Below are 19,892 nucleotides of genomic sequence, written 5' to 3' on the forward strand. Positions count from 1 at the left end.
CCCCCCCTGCCCCCAGCCGCCCGGCCCGGCCCGGCCCGGCGCGCGGAGGATGGGCGGTCCGGCAGGGGAGAGGCAGGGAGAGGAGGGAGGCCGCGGCGGTCCCGCACTGCAGCAGCTGTTACCCGCGTGTGACTCGCCTGTCCCGACCGTACCGCTCGGGCAGAGTCACAAGGCGCAGAGAGGAGGGAGGGAGCACCGCGTCCCCCTCTTGGGTCCCTGGGGACCGAGTTGGGCGATCCCGGCTTCTGCCCTCCCCTCGCCTCCCCCACGCTCGCCCAGCGGGGGAGGAGGAAACGCTAGCCGCGCGCAGACACCTCCTCCTCCTTCGCCGCGGCCGCAGCCGCCGCGCCACTGTGCCTGTTGCTGCCGCCGCCGCGGGACCCGCCGTGTCCTCAGCTGGGCGTAGAAGAGGCGGGAGCCGAGCGGAGAGGATCCCTCCCGGCACCCCCACCCACCCCCGCCCTGCGGAAGAGCGCAGCCAGCCCGGCACGATGGGCGCCCCGCCCGCCCAGGCAGTCACCACGCCGCCCCCGAGCACCTGCGCGCCCCGGCCGGGCCCTGGGCTTTGAGCGCGCCGTGATATAGGTAGGTGCTCTCCGGCGCTTCCACGCCTCCGGCGGCATCCCGGCCGCCCCCCCCCCCCGCCCCGGCACCAAACGCACCCCTGTGCTCCGGGGCCCGCGGAGCTGGAATCCGGCAGCCCAAGGGCGTTCGTGCTGTGCTTGCCGCGCGGGGGGCTTCCGGGGTGGGCGGGTGGGGTTCATTGCCACCTCGTTGCCCCCCTACTCGAACGAAAGTGAAACCTTCAAGTTCATGAAGGCACAGGAGCTCCGACAGGCACCCTCCTCCAGCCCCCCTTCACTCCTGCTCGCTTGGCATCTACCCCCTCCCGCCAAGTATCTCTGGGGGCTGCTGTGTTTGTAGGGCGACCGGACTGCGGGGGAGAGGGTGGTCATTGTGACCCCTTGCCATCCTTTAAAAGTTCACGGTACTTTGCAGTAGTGACTTGGGCAGCTCCAGCAGTGCGCACAACATTTCTTTCTATGGGCACATCCTGTACCAGTCATTTTGAAACTCTGCTTAATTGTTTCTAGCAGCTTCCTCATCGTTCTGTGATTAGGAGACCCCTCAAACTTTGCCACACACTGTTATTGTTGTTTTGAGAGACTGTTTTCTTTGAAATCCACCTAGAGGTGGCTTTACCTGTTATTTTGTTTAAAACAGATTATTCTCTGAAAGTTGCTTAAAAAGGAAAAGAAATTGAAAGTGATGATTGTTCCTCCCACCAAACAGTTTAATTTTCAGAGTGCCTCACATTAATGGATAGGTATAGATCTCTCATTCTTCCTTTTAGATGATGGATGATTTCATTTATTAATATAATCAAGACTTTGAAAGAGCATTTTTAAATGACTTGGTTTAAACGGGTCACACCCAAGAAATTCCGCTCTCTTTACAAGGCCAAATTTCAAAACTTTTCACACTGTACTTAAGCAGAACTACAGAGGACTTGGTCGAGACCCCTTCTTTTGGAAAAGAGAAATTCATTATCTGCCTAGATTTGATGGGGTTGATAAGAGTTGGAGCATAGCCATGTCTGGGTGTTGGGGTATTTTGGGAGCCTGCTCTGTGTGGGAGGGGCTGGGGTAGAAGACTGAATGGGGAGTTGTTGCAAGAGGCTGGGGATCCACCTTGGTAAATGACTCTCCGGTGTTTCTGAACACTTCATGTTCTAGTACTCTCTTGGGTTAGGGACCCCTGAAGCAGCTAGAGTTCAGATGGCTTCTCTTGCCTGGGGGCAGTGTTCCTCACGATCACCTCCTTCCTGAGAATCCTGAAGACTGTCTAAAGGAATAAGGACATTGCATGAAAAATTCTGTATAAAAAAGGATTGACTGCTTTTGTAAACAGGTGTTTTAGAACTGTTTGAAATGGAATGCTTATCACGGTCTTGAACCTCCCTGCTTCTTTTTTTTTCCTACCAAGTTATAGAGAAATCAGACCATAAAAAAGGGCTTTCTCCTTAGTTTTATCTGTAAGTAACCATTGATATAATATGAGCTACTGGACAGTGGACACAGCTGTGAATTACAGGGTGCCGTGTGAAATGTTTAGGGGATACTTTCTGAAGTGAACGCAAGAGGAATATCCCGAGACTATTAACTGAGTGCAAGGAGAGGTAAAAGGGACTAAGTGTGGCTCAAAGCAGTAAATAAAATTATCATATATGAAAATAAATGTTTTTATGTTGATTTGTCCTGCCATTTGCAAACCAGCAAAATAGGGGGAAAATTCATTGGTGTAGTTGTAAATTATTAACATCAAATTTAAGTTTTGCGAATGTCTGCCATAGTCTACCACTCTCTTTCCCACTGAGAGGTCTGGGGATTTCCCTTTTCACTATGATAGCATTTCTGGCTGAGTGCTGTTGTATCAGTATTGGGATGACTTCTCCCCCATTGACTGTTGTAGAAAGTACCACAGGGTCTGAGGAGGAAGTGAGTGACTCTGAGGAAATGCAGCTTGCCTCTTCTTCCTCATTATCCAGCTGTTGACAGTCTTTGCCCTCCATTTCCGGAGAAGGCAGCCTCCACCAGAGAGGCTACATCACAATCAAATAGATTCCTGTGCAGAGCCAGGTGTGGGTGGGCGGCTCCTTTCTGCCAGATCTTCTGGGATCTTCTGGGACAGACCACCGGTGACCAGCAGGGAGTGGCACTTACCTGTTCCCCATTCATACCCAGCATGTTCCATCATTATGGCGCCCGGAGTAGGGATGCCTGCTTGAGAGGCTTCTTCTGTCTTTGGAAAGGCTTTTAATTTTATCTGGTCAAAATGGCAACTCCCTCAGGCCCCTTTTCCACTCTTCGTGGCATTTCTCTGAAGTTCCCCAGCCTCGGCTCCTTACGTTCCCCAAATGACCTAAGTCTGCTTATGTGTTGGGGTAGCTTGCTTTGCCCTCCCCCCCAACACACCCCCGTCTGCTGGGCTGTGCTTCTTCAGTATGATGGCCACGAGCGTCCCAATATGTGATAGGTTTTTCAGCCCTCTTCTTGGCCATTAAAACTTGGAGGATCAGAGTCTGTGTGGTTAAGTGACTGATTCCACTCAGCAGACAGGCAGCTTTGGGTTCGAAGCCCCCTGGTGATGGCAGAGGATGTGGGTTTTCCGTGCAGAACCCCTTACAGTACCTTACGAATTGCCTTAGCAGACTTTTATCTTCATTTCTTCCTTTCCAACCCCACATCCCAAGAAAAAGATTTTTTAACCAGATTCTTCACAAAAGACATGAAGGTTTCCATTCTCACAATTTTTAACATTTTCAAGCTGAGATTTCCATTGGATGGGTTCTTAGATTTAAGGGCAATGTGTCCCTTTTGAGGTTTTCGAATGTTTAGAAAAGGATTTGTCATATTTGGGCCGTATGAATAATCTTGACACTTGGGTTTCAGTAAAGCTGTGCAGAATGTAGGAAATACGTTTTAGCGCCAACAATGAGGCGTTTAATTTTTGAGTATGCCTGTGTTCTTTGTGACAAGCAGCAGTGTTTTTCTCTTAAAAAGAGAGTGTACATATTTAACTACACATTAGTTACGATCAGTAAATCTAAGTTTCCAAAGTAGGTAAGTACGTACGAGTTTGTTGTCAAACTTAATGCATTTATACATGTAAAGTTCTTAGAACAGTGCCTGTTACATAGTGAGCACTCAGTAAATATTACTTATTGCTATTATTATTTTTATTTGTTTATTTTGTACTTCTAAGGTATAATTTTGACATTAGATTTGGATTAATGAGACCAAGCAAAGTTTAGATAGAAAAACCACCCAGCTAATTCACTAGAAAGATATTTTAGTTATTTCCTTCTAGAGATGTTTTTGTCACAAAGAATAGAAATTTGGGCATAAGACAAATCCTGCCTACACCATTAGCCAGGGGACCCGAATGGAAATGGGGATGATAAAACATACATCTCAGAGTTGTAAGAATACAGAAGATCATGTATGTAATGTCCAAGAAGAGGGGTTGTTGGTCAATAAGTATCCCTCTAGCAAAGTGGTTAAGAGCAAGTGCAAAGTCTGGAGTAGAAGGCCCTGGGTTCAAAACCTGATTCTCCCATCTGCCGCTAGGATGACCTTGGGCAAGTGACCTTACTTCTCTGTGCTGGCACCTCCTTTCTCATCTCTTATCTGAAAGCTGGAGCTGATAATGGTAAAAATCCACTGGAGTCCTTATTTAGATATGATAATAATAGTCTTTCTTGTCCAGGGTTGTTGTGAGAGCTCAGTTAACAGTCACACAATAAGTACTATTACAGATATGTTCACAGTTACTATTATTACTTTCAGTAGAATAACAAAGCAGCCATGCGGGAGGGAGGGATATACATCCCTGAGGGCCAGCAAGGGCCCCTGGCCCATTATCCTGTGCCATAAAGAGAATACAGGAAGTGGCCATGGCATCCTAAAGGACTAGGCTTACATTGGCCCTGATTTATGTAGGAAGGAAGTCATTCCAAACATCATTACTTCATGTGTCAAATTAGAGAGGTGCATACTGGGGCTGGAGCGTCCTTGGTGTTGAAGAGGTTAGATCCATGGGCTCCAGAAGCTCTGTGTGATGGCTCTGTGTGAAATAGCCTGCCGCGCCCAAAAGATCTTTGGAGCCTGTGGGCAATTCCTAGGTAGCAGCACACTGCTCTGATTGGGTGAGATTCTGGGACAACTAGTGTAGCCACGCCCCAGGTGATCTTACTGCATGAGCCTAGAATATTCGGGGGGCAGAATAATTCTGTTCAGCTGCATGCCCCCTCTCTCTGGAGTAAAGAGCAGAAAAATGAAACCACTGATTTGTAAGGGGAAGTGAGTAGCTATCTGGGGACTCCCTGCTCATCCCGGGGCGGGATGAGCAGGGGGTCCCCGACAGCTGATCAGTCTTGGCTGGTTCCTAACCGGGCTTGGAGCTAGAAGCTTCAACACCTCTCCTGTCTATCCCTCTTTTATTTCCTCCTTCCCTCCCACCAGCACTCTGAGAAGGTGACGGCTGAGTGTGCTGTGGCTGTGGTGTTTATCGCTAGCTTCTGGAAGGTCCCCCTTCTATTCCCCATGGTTTGCCAGGATGGCATGGAGGCAGGCTGGGAAGAGAGGGGGTTCCCAATGGCGGCTTGCTAACTCCTGCCATCTCTTCTCTTGCTTCCTGATCAATAAACCCCATTCTTTCTTCTTGTACCTCCCTCACATTTGTATTCTCGACAGGAAGATGAGAGCAGCTTTCTATCCCCACACCACGTCGGGGACATTTGGTATTATACATTATGAAAATTAGATTTACCCGATTTTAGAGCTAGAGGACAACTTGAGGATCATCTTATTCCATTTTCTTCTAAGAATAAACTTGAGATTTGGAGAAGTTAAGTGACTCGCTTTCTCAGCTTGACCCTTGAAAATGTTTTCATCAGGAAACTGAGGTTCTCTGCTGCACTTGGATGGCAGTCAGGGATCGGATTGTCCTAATTCTGTCACCCAACTTGGACAAACCACTTAACTTCTCCAGAACCACGTTTCCTCATTTCAAATATAAGGGAAAAAAATTTTTTTAGGGATTTTATTTATTTACAGACAGAGAGAGCACAAACAGAAGGAGTGGCAGAGGGAGAGGAAGAAGCAGGCTCCCCACGGAGCAGGGAGCCCGATGTGGGGCTCGATCTCAGGACCCCGGGATCACAACCTGAGCCGAAGGCAGACCCTTCACTCACTGAGCCAGTCAGGTGCCCTTCAAATATAAGGGAAATTTCTAAAGAGCTTAAAAGGACATTTCTGACTTTCAGATTTTATAATTCTAAGTGCATGCTTTCAGGGATATTTGATATAGAAGGACTCACTAAAGAGATGATTGCAACTGTTCTAATAAGAGTATCTTTGTGTTTGGGATGCCTACCATGTTTATGGACTGTGGTCGGTGGGAACTGTGTAGCATACAGACGGTCTGTGTGAGGGATAGAGCTTGTATAGTGATGATTCTACCAGCAAGAACATAACTAGAAGTTCGCTGGGGTAACAGATCGTGGTATTTCTTCCTGAGGGTAGGAGGTAAAGAGCCCTCTTAGAATCGGTAGTTCTACTAGGGACGGACGGTCAGAGGTTGCATGCCAGTGATGTGGACTGAGATGGCTTAAAAAATAATCTAATGGTATACTCGTATTATTTGAATAGATCATCTGTTTCCCAGAACTTTTTATTGAAAAGTAGTACAGACAGTTACTCACCTAGTCTAAGTTACCATGAATCTTGTATCAGCAGAATCTGAATTGCTGATAAATAATTACGCTATCTTTGGCGTAGAACTTTTTTTCTTTAATTTTTACTTATTTAAGTAATCTCTGCACCGAACGTGGGGCTCAAACTCATCACCCTGAGATCAAGGGTTACATGCTCTTCTGACTGAGCCGGCCAGACACCCCCTGGTGTAGAACTTATTTGATAGTTCACAAACAGTATTACGGACCAATCTACTATTTACAGAGAAACTAAGAATGTGCCATGGCTGGTTCAAAAATGAAAACTCTAGGCATTTAATTAGTTTTGTCAATGACATGGCAGAACTAATTTGATGACTATATACTAAATGTTTGAAATTCTAAATTGTGTAATTTTTTTTGCACTATGTATATATTACCTTACAAGAAAACTGAAAATAATTCTGTATATTGTTGCCACGATATTAATAATTGCCTCATCTACACTACTTGGTAGATCTCAGGTCTCCGCTTTGTAATAATTCTAGTACTTCTTTAAACATGTCTTGGGATTAGCGGCTGTCAACAGTTAGAACTTGAAACGAATTCAGTTACAGGAATGGAAGTTGAGCCAGACATTTAATGCCACTCTCACCAGGTGAAAGAGAGAAAAATGAAGAGAGAGAGAGGGAGAGACCATTATTTATGGGGTTATATGAACTTCAAGTCTGTTTTTATCATCAAGAGAGGTTGTACTTTAAAGGAGAAGAGACAGGGACTACGTTTCCACGAACTATGTTGGAGCTTGGAAGTGTGGGTTTATTTCTGAACTTCTGAAGATTTAAAATTAAAAATAGTTCTGAACTGTGTTCAAATCCTATTATAAAAATTCACTCTTATCATTTATGCATCTGTATGATATAGAAAAATATAGAGTTAAAGGAATAGACTTCAGTTCTATTTCAGAAAATGTTTAGAATTTGAATATTGAATATACTCCCGGTTCATACACAGCCGTCTTGTCTCTTATTTCCTCACATGGTGGGAGGGGGTAAGGGAGTACCCCGGGTCTCTTTATGAGGGCACTAATCCCATTCATAAGGGTTTCAGTCTCATGACCTAATCACCTCCCAATGGCCCAATCTCCAAATACTGTCACATTGGGAATTAGGAGTTCAACATTCAGTCTGTAGCAATGACTCCTTGGCCTTTGGCTTGGCCAATAAACTAGTAATGCTATTTACAGAGATAGAGTCTATGGGCAGCAAGAGAAGTTCTGGGAAAGAGGGAGGTGAGACTGAGTTAGTTTATAATAACTAAATTGAGGGGTGCCTGGGTGGCTCAGCACGTTAAGCATCTGACTCTTGATTTTGGCTCAGGTCATGATCTCGGGGTTGTGGGATCAAGCCCTGTGTGGGGCTCCAGGCTCAGTGGGGAGTCTGCTTCTCTCCCTCTCCCTGAGCCTCTCCCCCTGCTTGCACGCACATACACTCTCTCTCTAAAATAAGGAATAAATCTTTAAAAATGACTGCATTGAGGCTGAGGTAGCCCTAGGCTATCCAGATAGAAATATTGAATGGTCTGCCCTCATCTGGATCTCAGGAAGGAGGTTCAATGGGAGACATTCACATGAGAATCATCAGGGTCTATGTGGTTGATGCCATTCTTGTGCAGCACTCAAGAGGATGGGTTGAGAATCAGGAGCCGACCCTCCCACGCCCACCTGTGACAAGCAACTCAAGCTCAGTGACCTAGGTCCCAACGATGGCAATACTAGTAGTCTGTAACCGAGGCTAGGGTTGGAGATGAAGATCTTGTAATACGCCCAGAGTGCACAAAGCTGCTAGCAGCCACAGCAGGACTGTTTGAAGGTGGTTGTAGACACCCGAGCCATTAGGTGAGACTGTCCAAAGAAAGCAGGTGGAATGAGGAGAAGGGATGGAGTTAAACAGGGGGGAAAGCCATCCAAGAACCTGAAAAGAAGCAACCAAGAAGGTAAGAGAAGCAGGAGTTTCAAGCAGGAGGGAGTGGTCACCATTGAGAAATGCATCAGAAAGGACAAGGCAGTTAAGGACTAAAAAGCCCCCTTTGGGTTTCACAGCCAGAAGATGTGGATGACCTTAATGGGAGCAAGTTCAATGCATAGGCAGTGCATCTGGTCACAATCGAGATTGTCGATTGTCGATGGGCAGTAGGAAGTGAGCCAGTTAAGTGTAGAAGAAAGTTGTGTGGGGAAGGAAGAGTTGTGGCTCCGGAGGGTTGAGGTCAAGGGAAAAAGTCTTTTTTTTTTTTCAGATGGGAGAGACTTCATTCATTTGTTTACAATGTTATTGAGCCTCTATTGTGAGTCAAACGCTGCCAGGCACTGGGGACACAATGGTGAATCAGACAGATGCAGTGTATAGGTGCTCAGGGAGTACATGACAGAAGGAAGATCCTGTGAGCAGCTGAGGAAGGATGAGGCTTGAGATCCTGTAGACAGGTTAGCTTTGCACAGAAGGGTTTTGTCCCCATGCATCAGATGTGGTTGTTGAAAATCACCCATAGAAGGGGGAAGGCAGGTGAGAGAGTTTAGGTAGACTGGAAGTAGCATCATCTATTGATGAGGAGAGGCAACGTGTGGGTATGATGGCTTATACTACATGAATTAAATGAAACAATATTTATGGTGCTATTTGGAGCATAACTGGCACCAACTACATGTTAATGAAATTTGAATTCATGTTCAGCACCTCTGGACTATGTCAGGGAGAGGCTTTTTAAAACTTAAGTAGTATCTTAATTGAAAAGGTCAGTTGTTGAAAACTGGTCTGGTTCAGTGGACTATGATAATGGATAGATAGCTGCTATTTTTTCTCTCAAGATTACTTTTTGGAGGGAGAATCACCACTGCTGAATTTGAGTATCTTTAAAAAAAATTCCTTAAGGGATACCTGGCTGGCTCAGTCCATAGAGCATGCAACTCTTGGTATTGGGGTCATGAGTTCAAGCCCCACACTGGGCATAGAGATTACTTAAAAAAAAAATTCCTTGAAATATGTGTTAATAGAACAGGGTTTAAAGGTATCTGAGCAGGACGATATTGTTTTCTGTCCTGCCTGCTTCTGATGGCTCTACAAGGCTTACAAATGTTTCACAGGAGTTTCCTGGTGGGATCTTTGTAACCTGTAGTGAATGTGACAGTTATGGCATTTTCAGGGTTTATTTGAAGCACAGTTTCAAGAAGGCTCTTTCTAGGCCAGGCATCTTGTTTGAACGAAGATCCGTTTCTTCCCATGTTTGGGTTTCAGGCTTTTAAGTTCCGCTGAAATAGTAACTCTTCAAAAGTAGCTATTGCTGTGATTTCATTAAATTCTCATGCCTTTGTTTTTCTCCCCCAGGATTCTGCCTCAGAAGCACATAAAATAGATTGCTCATTCTAAAACAGAAAACAGCAGAATAAAAAGGCCTCAGTGACACATAGGAAAAAAAAAAAAACTAAAACAGAAAACAGTGGCAACGTTTTGCTGAGTTTTCAGACCTTTCCCAAGATGGAACCAATAACATTCACAGCGAGGAAGCATCTGTTTCCTAACGAGGCCTCCGTGGACTTCAGCCTGCAGCTGGTGGGCTCCTTGCGTGTGCACTCTCTGACCACCATGCCGATGCTGCCCTGGGTCGTGGCGGAGGTGCGCAGGCTCAGTGGGCAGTCCTCCAAAAAGGAGCCTGGTGCCAGGCAAGTCTGGCTTTGTGTTTCCCCCTCTGGACTGAGATGTGAACCCGAGCCGGGGAAGAGGAGTCAACAGTGGGATCCTCTGATCTGTTCCCGCATCTTCGAGTGTAAGCCCCAGCATGCTCACAAACTGATTCACAACAGTCACGATCCGAGTTACTTTGCTTGTCTGATTAAGGACAGCGCAGCCAATCAGCAGAGTATCTGCTATGTGTTCAAAGCCGATGATCAAACAAAAGTAAGTGGAAGTGGGATGAAAGCAATGGAGGTGTAGCGGGCTGGCTTTCATTGCATTGGGGGTCAGGACATTGACTTTATGGATACGGGGATGAATAAGAGGATGCTGTGGTCATACATAGATTATTTCACTGGGCTTTTTGGTTTATGGGGATAGTTTTTTTATAGTTTTGAAGAACATTTGATAACAGCTATTATGAATTATAATTTTATGAGTTCAAAAATTCAACAGAGAAATCTGCCTCAACTTATAAATAAGAGCTGAACTGTTAGGGTTCAGATCATTTAAGGTGTGTGTTCTAAAGCAGTGCTTCTCAAACAGAAACGTGCACATGAATCACCTGGAGATCTTGTTAAAATACAAATTTGGGTCCAGGAGGTCTGGGAGGAACCCGAAGACTACATTTCTAACAAGCTGCCAGGGTGATGCTGATGCTGTTCCTTTGCAGATTGCAGTTTAGGTAGTAGAGTCCTACCTAGATCAGTGAGCTCTACATCTTTGACCCTGTTAAAAAATATATATGGATTTAGAAGTTACATACGAATACCATTAGCCAATTCCCCGAGGTATCATGGTCACTTAGGCAAAGACTGTTATAAGAATAATGGATATGAATCCAAGTTTTGATACTTGCAGGTTTTGTGTGTGTGGATGCCAACTTTGTGTCGGATCTGATTAACTCGTTATTGTTATATCTCTTGATGTGGCTGAGAAAAGTATCACATGAGAAATGGTAAAAGTATAGTCAGCTCCATGACTTTCCTGGGTATTGGTGCTTGCATTGTTGTTACCTTGTTTTGAGGTTCTATGCAGGACTTGTTTAAAGTCACTTGTCCATTTTGTGAGGCTCAGTTTAGATAAAATTGAAAGCATAATCCCTACGGCCACGCTCTCAGTTGGGCCCATGTGAACTTTGATATAGCCTTCATTGCTGACTAACCCCATGAGCTGAGGAATGCCCCTGCCAGGCCTAGCATCCCTCTGTGGCTGTCTGCCATGCACTGAGTGAGGGGGCCAGTGCCAATCATGTGGTAAATGTCAGTAAATAGAAATAGAAATGCTAATGTTTTTCTCCCTCTACCTCACTGTTTTGTTGGGTTTTGTTTGTTTGTTTTGCACACCCTCCAGGGTGCAAGAACTTCATTTAGAAATTCATGCTCTTGGTGACCTAAGTGGATTCTTAGAGATTCACTTTTAAGCAAAAGTGGTTCTTTGACTCATTCATTCAGTGAGTGCTGCTCCAGATGCCGTGCAAGAGGATATCAGTACAGGCTAGAAGAAAGGCAGAAGCAATGGTAGGTAAATAGCACGTGGGCCATGTCCAGGTCATGACCGGAAGACAGAGAACAGAGCCTAACACACTGGCTATAAGGAAGGTTTTCTCAATAAAGGCTAATGTGAAGCTTACAACCATTATTTTACCCACAGAATTGGATATCTCCTCAGTCATAAATCATTTAATGTTATCATCCATGCATCTCAAGTAGATGGGACAGCATCCCAGTACAGAGGGTCTGAGGGACCAAATTCCAGTCCAGTCTGCCACTTATAAACTGGTGGCCTCAGGCAACTCTGAGCCTATTGTCTCATCTGTAAAATGGGGATAATTATCATGTCTATCTCATAGTGTTGCCAGGGGGACCAAATGAGCTACAACAGCACCTTAGGAAGCACTTAGAGCCATAAAAAAAATCTTCATTAAAGAAAATTTTACTGGAAGCAGATTATTACTGAAATTATTATTACTGAAATCAGCAGATGCTGATTTCACTTTAAGTCTAAGGTAATAGGAAAAAGGAGGCCAAGATGAGTGTCTTCAGCTCCCAAGATCCTGGTCATCCTTGAGCAACATTTTTATAAACTAGATACTTTAAAAACTGCATAAATAAACTTAATGGTTGCTATTATTTGGGCAAATTCCAGAATGTAAATGAAAGGACTGAACAGCCTGTACTCCAGGCCTGCTCTATATAAGGACTGAATTTCCTTGGGGAGAGTCTTTGTGTGGAATAGTTGTCCAGCACTTTACACTTTTGACTCTTTCCCAAAATTTTTTACAGCCATCTGAGAACAGGCTCCTGGCCAGTCATCCAGATACCTAATAGGAAAAAGAGATTTATAACTAAATTCTGTAACTGGAGCTCCCAGTGTTGCTGAAAGTAGACAACTGGCCTTACTCTGTGTTCTGAAAAGCCATGATAGAAATATGAATTAGGTCTTGAGTTATTTTTGGCTTGCATACAATTTTTCCAAGCGCAGATTGCCAGTACTCGGAGCAATACATTGCTGTCATCCTGCTCCTTGTATAAAAGAGTAATTTGTAGCAGAGGCACCTCAATCAGTGATTTGGTTTTGTTGGAAACTGAATGGTAAACCAAATTGGCCCCGATTCTCAATCGGGCATCATAGCTTTGATGTTCTTGGGACATCTCTGGCACTGTATCTCATGGTAGAGGATTATCTGCTGATGCAGCACGTTAACCTATGTCATCATTTCTCATGATTATTTGAAACATTTGCTCAGTGAAATCATTCTCCAGATTAAGGCCTCTCCTAAATAGATGAGGTCACTTTGGGTTGTGCTTGCCAGAGGAGATATATGCATTTACTGCCAGGGTTAGAAGCACAAAACTACTACTTGAGAGGAAACCCTTCAATAGTATATAAATTAACTTGCTGAAGAATGTCTAGGGAGAAGAGGCATATAAAGGAATAATTTTTAGAACACAAGATGAGACTGTTTCCCATAGTGTGTTCCATAGAATACATTCAAGGTGTTCCATAGAGAAAGGCTTCCACATCAAAATGCATTAGGGCAGCATCTCCAACTTTTTGACATGAGGATCCCTTTTTAGTCTTAAAAATTATTGAGGATTCCAAAGAGCACGAAGGTGGCTTATATTTATTAATAATTACTAAAAATTAAAACAGAAATTATGAAGGTACTAATTTCTTCATTTGTTAAAAAACAAAAGTAATATGCCCCTTATGTGTTAGCATAAAGAATATTTTTGTGAAAAATAACTATATATTTTCCAAAAATATTTAATGATAAGAGTGACATAGTTTTACTTATTTTTTTTGTTGTTGTTTGTTTTTTCACATCTTTTTTTATCTGGATTAATAGACAACTACTACTGGATTCTCCACTGCTTCTCCATTCATTCTGTCATGATATGTTGTTTTGGTTGAGTATATGAAGAAAACTTGTCCTCACACAGCTATGTGGTAGGAAAATGGAGAAACATTTTACAGTCTTTTTAGAAAATTGTGGATGTTTTTTTTTTTTTACTACTATACCAAAACTTGACAAGTGGTAGTTGCTTAAAGGCTTGTTGCAATATGGAATCTGAAACTGTATCAAAGCGCTCTTGCACTTTGTTATATTAAAATCCATTGATCTGGGGCACCTGGATGGCTCAGTCGTTAAGTGTCTGCCTTTGGCTCAGGTCATGATCCCGGGGTCCTGGGGTCCTGGGGTCTAGCCCCTGCATCGGGCTCCCTGCTCAGCGGGAGGCCTGCTTCTCCCTCTCCCACTCCCCCTCCTTTGTTCCCTCTCTCACTGTCTCTCTTTCTGTCAAATAAATGAATGAAGCCTTTTAAGAAGAAAATAAAAAATAAAAAATAAATAAAATCCGTTGATCTGTCATGCATTTTTATGAATCTTTTAAGCATGTATGACTGTGTAACATCATGCATTGATTATTCGGAAGACATTGGTTCACTGAGTTATATAGTCCACACTCTGAGAACCATGGTTTTAGAGAAGCTGTATTTTCTATTTCATTCTTGAGTTGTACACTAGTCCATGAAATCCCCAAATTTATTGGGCCATAGATTACAGTTTTCTCATAACATCCAAGAACATCCCTCAGAACACATGTGAACACAGTGGGATAAGGTTCTGGGTTGAAGTGTAGTTTTGAGTTTGGGTCCATGGTAGGAAGTGAAGACATCCATCCTGGAAAACAGATGGTTGCATGAGTGACCCTGACTAGATCTTTCCCCCATCATATCACAAAGAAATCTGGAGTTCTGCCCAGACTCAGCCCTTGAAAAATAGTCTAGTTCTTTCCTCCTCCAGTTAGTTCTTCAGTTTTGTCTCTTCTATGAAAATCTGTACTCAGAAGAACATCAGATTTGCCACTCGAGTTTAACTTGAGATCATTCATAAGAATATTTCTATTTCTCTCCTTTTCTTTATTTATCGAGGAAAAAACTCTTGTTTCCTTGAAAGGGAGTTTCCATCACTGAGTTGCAGGTGGTGTAAGTGCTGGGGCTTCTGACGTTGTCTGTTGCTGTTTTGTGTCAATAGGAAGAAAGAATAGATTTTGAAAGGGGAGTGGAGGGTATTATTAAGATGGTAATAAATGGAGAAGTGTAGGTTGGTGAGCAGGTGAGGAGAGGGGGCAGGAGGTGTGGGACCCCGGGGTAAGTCAGAGATTGGGTACATGAGAGCAGTTTTACTAAGTGCCCATTATTTTTTAACTGATCTTCCTTTTGTACTTGAAATATGTCCTGGCTTTTCAAACACTCTTTTTGACTCTCTTCAGATTCTGATCTTCCAGATGCTGTGTCCAGTCTGGGCACAGTGTGGATATTTCATAATTGTGATGGGACAGATGTCATTAATGTGGGAGTGCTCGTGGGCCTCCCCTTCTCCATCAGAGAATCTGGTATTTGCTAGAATCTTTTTTTTTTAACATTGTGAAATTTTTATTTTATATTTTCTAAATTTAAATGTTTTATTTAAAAATTTTTTTAGGGGCGCCTGGGTGGCTCAGATGGTTAAGCATCTGCCTTCGGCTCAGGTCATGATCTCAGGGTCCTGGGATCCAGCCCCGCATCAGGCTCCCTGCTTGGCGGGGAGCCTGCTTCTCCCTCTCCCTCTCTTGTTCCCCCTGCTTGTGCTCTCTCACTCTCTCTGTCAAATAAATAAATAAAGTCTTTAAAAAAAATAAAAATTTTTTAAATTAAAAAAATAAAAATTTTTTAAATTAAAAAATTTTATATTTTCTAAACTTGAAAGTCAAAAATCAGGAGTATTCAAAGATTTGTAACTGGATTAATACTGACCATGGTTGACAGAAAAACAATATTCTGTGGCTTATGTAACCAAAGGGACAATAAAATATTTTAAGATAAACCCAGAGGACAATATGATTTTAAGGAAACAGCACATTCACAAGTAAGAAAAAGTTTTCTTTAACAGCTAAGGACATGATAAAGTCAACATAAAAAACAACCAATTATGCTGAAAAGATATAAAAACCTCTGATAATGGACATACTATATAGAAGATAATGACTTTTTACTATCTGTTGTTGACTCTATGACAAATTTAACATTTTATTTTATTTTATTTTTGTTATTATTATTATTTTTTAAAGATTTTATTTATTTATTTGACAGAGAGACACAGTGACAGAGGGAACACAAGCAGGGGGAGTGGGAGAGGGAGAAGCAGCTTTCTGCCAAGCAGGGAGCCTGATGCGATGTGGGGCTTGATCCCAGGACCTTGGGATCATGATCTGAGCCGAAGGCAGATGCCTAATGACTGAGCCACCCAGCTGCCCCCAATTTAACATTTTAACAGAGAAAAAGCATTAATGTAATACTTATGTGAATACAGTAATTTACAGTAAAAATTTTAAACTCCTTTCTTAAATAGTTGTATTTGTCATTATTGTTCCTGGTATAATTTCACCCATCCATATTAATTATAATTTTTCACCAAAGCAATAACTTCTATTCATAGAAAAAACTGAGCGGCAAAAAAGTAAAAACTGTTATATACAAGTGTGCTAGCAGACTAGCAAAGCTTATAAGTACACATAACACATCTTTTTTTGTTGTTTTTTAAATTTCTTTTTTTAAATTTAAATTCAGTTAATTAACATATAATGTATTCTTGGTTTCAGAGGTAGAGCTCAGTGATTCATCAGTCTTACATAATACCCAGTGCTCATTACATCAGGTTCCCTCTTTAATGTCCATCTTAATAGCCTTATTCTTCACTCTTCCAAAGAGGAAGCGTCATTTCTTACTGGGAGAGAGGCTAAGTTGATCTCCATAATAAAGTGCTAAAAGTTTCCTGAGAAGAGAAGGGGGGAAAGTGTGGGAAAGGAGCCTAGGGTCAGGGGTAGAGTAACTGCATGAACTTACAGTAGAAGTAGACTTCGAGAAAGAAGTCTGCATATAGAAGAGGACTAAATATTGCTGAGGAAGATGCATTTGAGAGGTGGTCAGTGTTCTTTGAGGGAATGGGTTTCCTTTTTGATGATTTTTGGCATCTAAACTGCATTTCTTGAATGTGACACATACCTGGAACTGAACCTGGTGGGGTCCCATACCACACATTTTTTTTTTAATTTTAGTTTATTATGTTGATCACCATACATTACATCATTAGTTTTTTTTAAAGATTTTATTTATTTATTTGAGAGAGAGAGTGAGAGAGAGAGAGCACACAAGAGGGGGGAGGGTCAGAGGGAGAAGCAGACTCCCCGCTGAGCAGGGAGCCCTACGTGGGACTCATCCAGGGACTCCAGGATCATGACCTGAGCCGAAGGCAGTTGTTCAACCAGCTGAGCCACCCAGGCGCCCCATCATTAGTTTTTGATGTACTGTTCCATGATTCATTGTTTGTGTATAACACCCAGTGCTCCATGCAGAACATGCCCTCTTTAATACCCATCACCAGGCTAACCCATCCCCCCACCCCCCTCCCCTCTAGAACCCTCAGTTTGTTTCTCAGAGTCCTTACCACAAATTTTAAGAGTACTTAACTATTTGTAGACTTAACTTCAGAGCAATAAATATTTCCCTTTAAAATTTCCAGTGATGAACCAGTGTATTCTGTGAGAACGTTGGCCTTCTCAGTAACCCCTGGGTTTTAGAGCTCCCTCACCCAGCCTATCTGGATTAGGTTACATATTCAATGAAGGAAGTGGTCTTAATTTGTTTTCCTGTGATTACCAGGACTAAGACTTCAAATCCCTATCTAAAACGCCAGAGGGGGTGGGGGGATGGGTTAGTCTGGTGATGGGTATTAAAGTGGGCACGTAGTGAATGGAGCACTGGGTGTTATACGCAAACAATGAATCATGGAACACTACATCAAAAACTAATGATGTAACGTATGGTGATTAACATAACATAATAATAATAAAAAAAAAAAAAGCCAGAGTTTGCTTTAGCTGAGTCTTATGATTTAATTTAAAATTTTTTTGGAATTTCATTTTTGATTGTAGCTTTGTTTTGGTTGCATTTTACCCATTACTGATTTGTCTTCCCAATTCCCCATCTGCATGGGGTTTTACGTCTGTCTCTTAAACTATGTACCGCTTATTTCAGGATTTTCTGTAGTCTGGCTCCTATTGCATCTCTAGCTTGGCTGTTTTATTTGCCGGCTCATTACTTTCTTTCTTTGCTAGAGTGAGGTTGGAAATTACAGCACTGAGCTGGAGCGTTTTGTTCCTGAGGGTGATGATTCTGAGGAATATAGGATTACTTTTTAGATGTTCTTATCGGTTGCCCTTCTGCATTTGGTTTTCATAATTTCTGAACTTAAGATGTTAGTCTCTTTTTGTTACTCGGGGGATGGTTCTGAGAAGGTTTTGTTGTGTATATTTCGGAGGACTTTTTGATCTATGTTCCATTCCTGCCACGCATCTTTGATCCTATTCTGGTTTATTATGTAAGGTTTCATTTGGGGTCCCACTCGGCAGCTATGACTCAGTGCATGGTTGCCTGGAACAGTGTATCCGTGTCAGCTAATCAACACTTGACCGTCTGTCATGCCAGACAGTAGTCGGTTGCTGGGTGCAAAGGTTGGCAGGGATTCTTTTTCATCTATAAAAAGAATGTCCCGGACTGCGTGAACTCCGAAGTATTTGTTGGAGGATTTGGGTTCATGACACAGGATTGATTACATAATTTATTTTTGACTTTGAAAAATGAGTCTGAGGGCTTCAGAAAGCATCCACCTTGTGAGAGATGCTTAATTTTTAAAAAGTCCTTGTTTTTCAATACATACCACTTTGTATAGCTTTGCATTTTTCACCAAATGCTGTGAGTTTGTAATTATTTTTTAATAAAAGTCTGTTCCTAATAATAGAGTTTACAAGTATTTTGAACCTTAAGTTGACTTGTATCTTAAAAGGATTTATTTATAGCCTAGACCTTTATCATCCAGTGCAGTAATCAGTAGCCCAGTGTGACGATTGAGCACTTGCAGTGTGGCTAGTCTGAGTTGAAATGTGCAGTGTCAAAACACAGTAGACTGCAATGACTTATTTGAAAAAAAAAAAGAACTTAAAATATCTCAGTAATTTTCTATATTGGTTACATGTTGAAGTGATAATATTTTGGATATACTGAGTTAAATAAAATCTAACACTAGAATTAATTTCACCTGCTTATTTTACTTTCTTTGATAAGCCTACTATAAAATTTAAAATTACATATATAGCTTATACCCTCTCTACTAGTCAGCACTGGACTAGGCTAGCTACCCAGAAGTATTTCCAGAAATAATAACATTCATCACAGAATGACTCCAGTCTTCCCCCTTTTCTTTGCTGCCTTCTATTTGTTAATGATAGAATTTTGCTCAAAGTTCTTCTGAAAAGGTCACATTCAAAACTACATCTTATTTTTAACTCTAGATATGTATTGAGATGGACAAGAACCCTGTGAGCTGCTAGTTTGGGATATACTGAAAGAGATAAATCTCTTCTTTCTACTTTTTCCTCTTATTTTTTTTTAAGATTTTTTATTTGAGAGAGAGACAGAGCACAAGTAGGGAGAGGGGCAGAGGCAGAGGGAGAGGGACAAGCAGACTCCCCACTGAGCTGGGTGCTCAATCCCAGGATCCTGAGCCCCTCAACACGGGGCTCCATCCCAGGACCCTGAGCTCATGACCGGAGCTGAAGTCAGACGCTTAACCAACTGAGCCACCCAGGCACCCCTCTTCTTTTTTTTTAAGTTCACATCCACCCTTTGGATGCTTAGGCATCTGCCCCACTAATGGTTGCCTGTGAGCCTGAACCAACAGGCCAGGCCAAGTGCAGAGCTGGCCTGGCTCTGAGAGCCTTAGAAGAAGCTGGATGGCAGGCGGGGCTTTGGGGAGGAGCCGATGCAGGACGTCAGAGAAGAGGTGGCCTTGAGTGGTGTGTGATCACTGATGTTGGACTCTGTGTCTGACTGAGCACTTCACACCTGACTGCATGACAGGTGGCCCTGCAGAGACACTTTCTTAGTTGCCTTAGTTCTGGGCAGTGTGTTAGAAGCCATGATTTCTTGTGGTCGAGTGATACAGGTATTTGAAATGTTGCAGATTCAACATTAATGCATGCGTTGGAATGTTACCAATATGTCATGGACTTGGCTGGGTGCTCTGGTACAAAATCAAATAAGATAAGATTGCCTCCTCAAGAGGTATAATGATGTTTTTATATTCTGGGTACTGAACTGCCAGGAGTTAGCAACATCTGTAAGTTATAGAAGAGAAAATTTGAGAGAATGGGAGGAGGTCTAGTGTTAGTGCCTGCAGTTATTTGAAAAGCTGCCATGTTTGTACAAAAAGAAGTAGACACATTATGAATTGTTCTGGAGGGCCAAGTAGGAACAGTAGGAAACTGTAGAGACAGTTCTTTGGCCCTTCCTACCAATGATAGACAACTAAGTATTAAAGAGTCTGTATT

The 19,892-nt window shown here is 42.7% G+C and overlaps 1 protein-coding gene across 5 annotated transcripts in view; it reads left to right on the top strand.

The window, feature by feature from the left end:
* Positions 1–204: 204 nt before the first annotated feature.
* TBC1D1 (TBC1 domain family member 1) overlaps positions 205–19,892 on the top strand; it is a 226,589-nt gene continuing 206,901 nt past the window's right edge. The window contains exons 1-2 of one of the 5 annotated variants that reach the window (XM_027598091.2): positions 205–585; positions 9,616–10,185. In XM_027598091.2, the coding sequence (XP_027453892.1) occupies positions 9,766–10,185 (420 nt within the window). In that variant the 5' untranslated portion in view covers positions 205–585; positions 9,616–9,765. The remainder of the gene's footprint in view (positions 586–9,615; positions 10,186–19,892) is intronic. The other 4 variants (XM_027598093.2, XM_027598094.2, XM_027598092.2 and 1 more) reach the window with 4 other exon arrangements.

The sequence above is a fragment of the Zalophus californianus genome, chromosome 2 (assembly GCF_009762305.2).
Source record: "Zalophus californianus isolate mZalCal1 chromosome 2, mZalCal1.pri.v2, whole genome shotgun sequence".
Taxonomy (NCBI): domain Eukaryota; kingdom Metazoa; phylum Chordata; class Mammalia; order Carnivora; family Otariidae; genus Zalophus; species Zalophus californianus.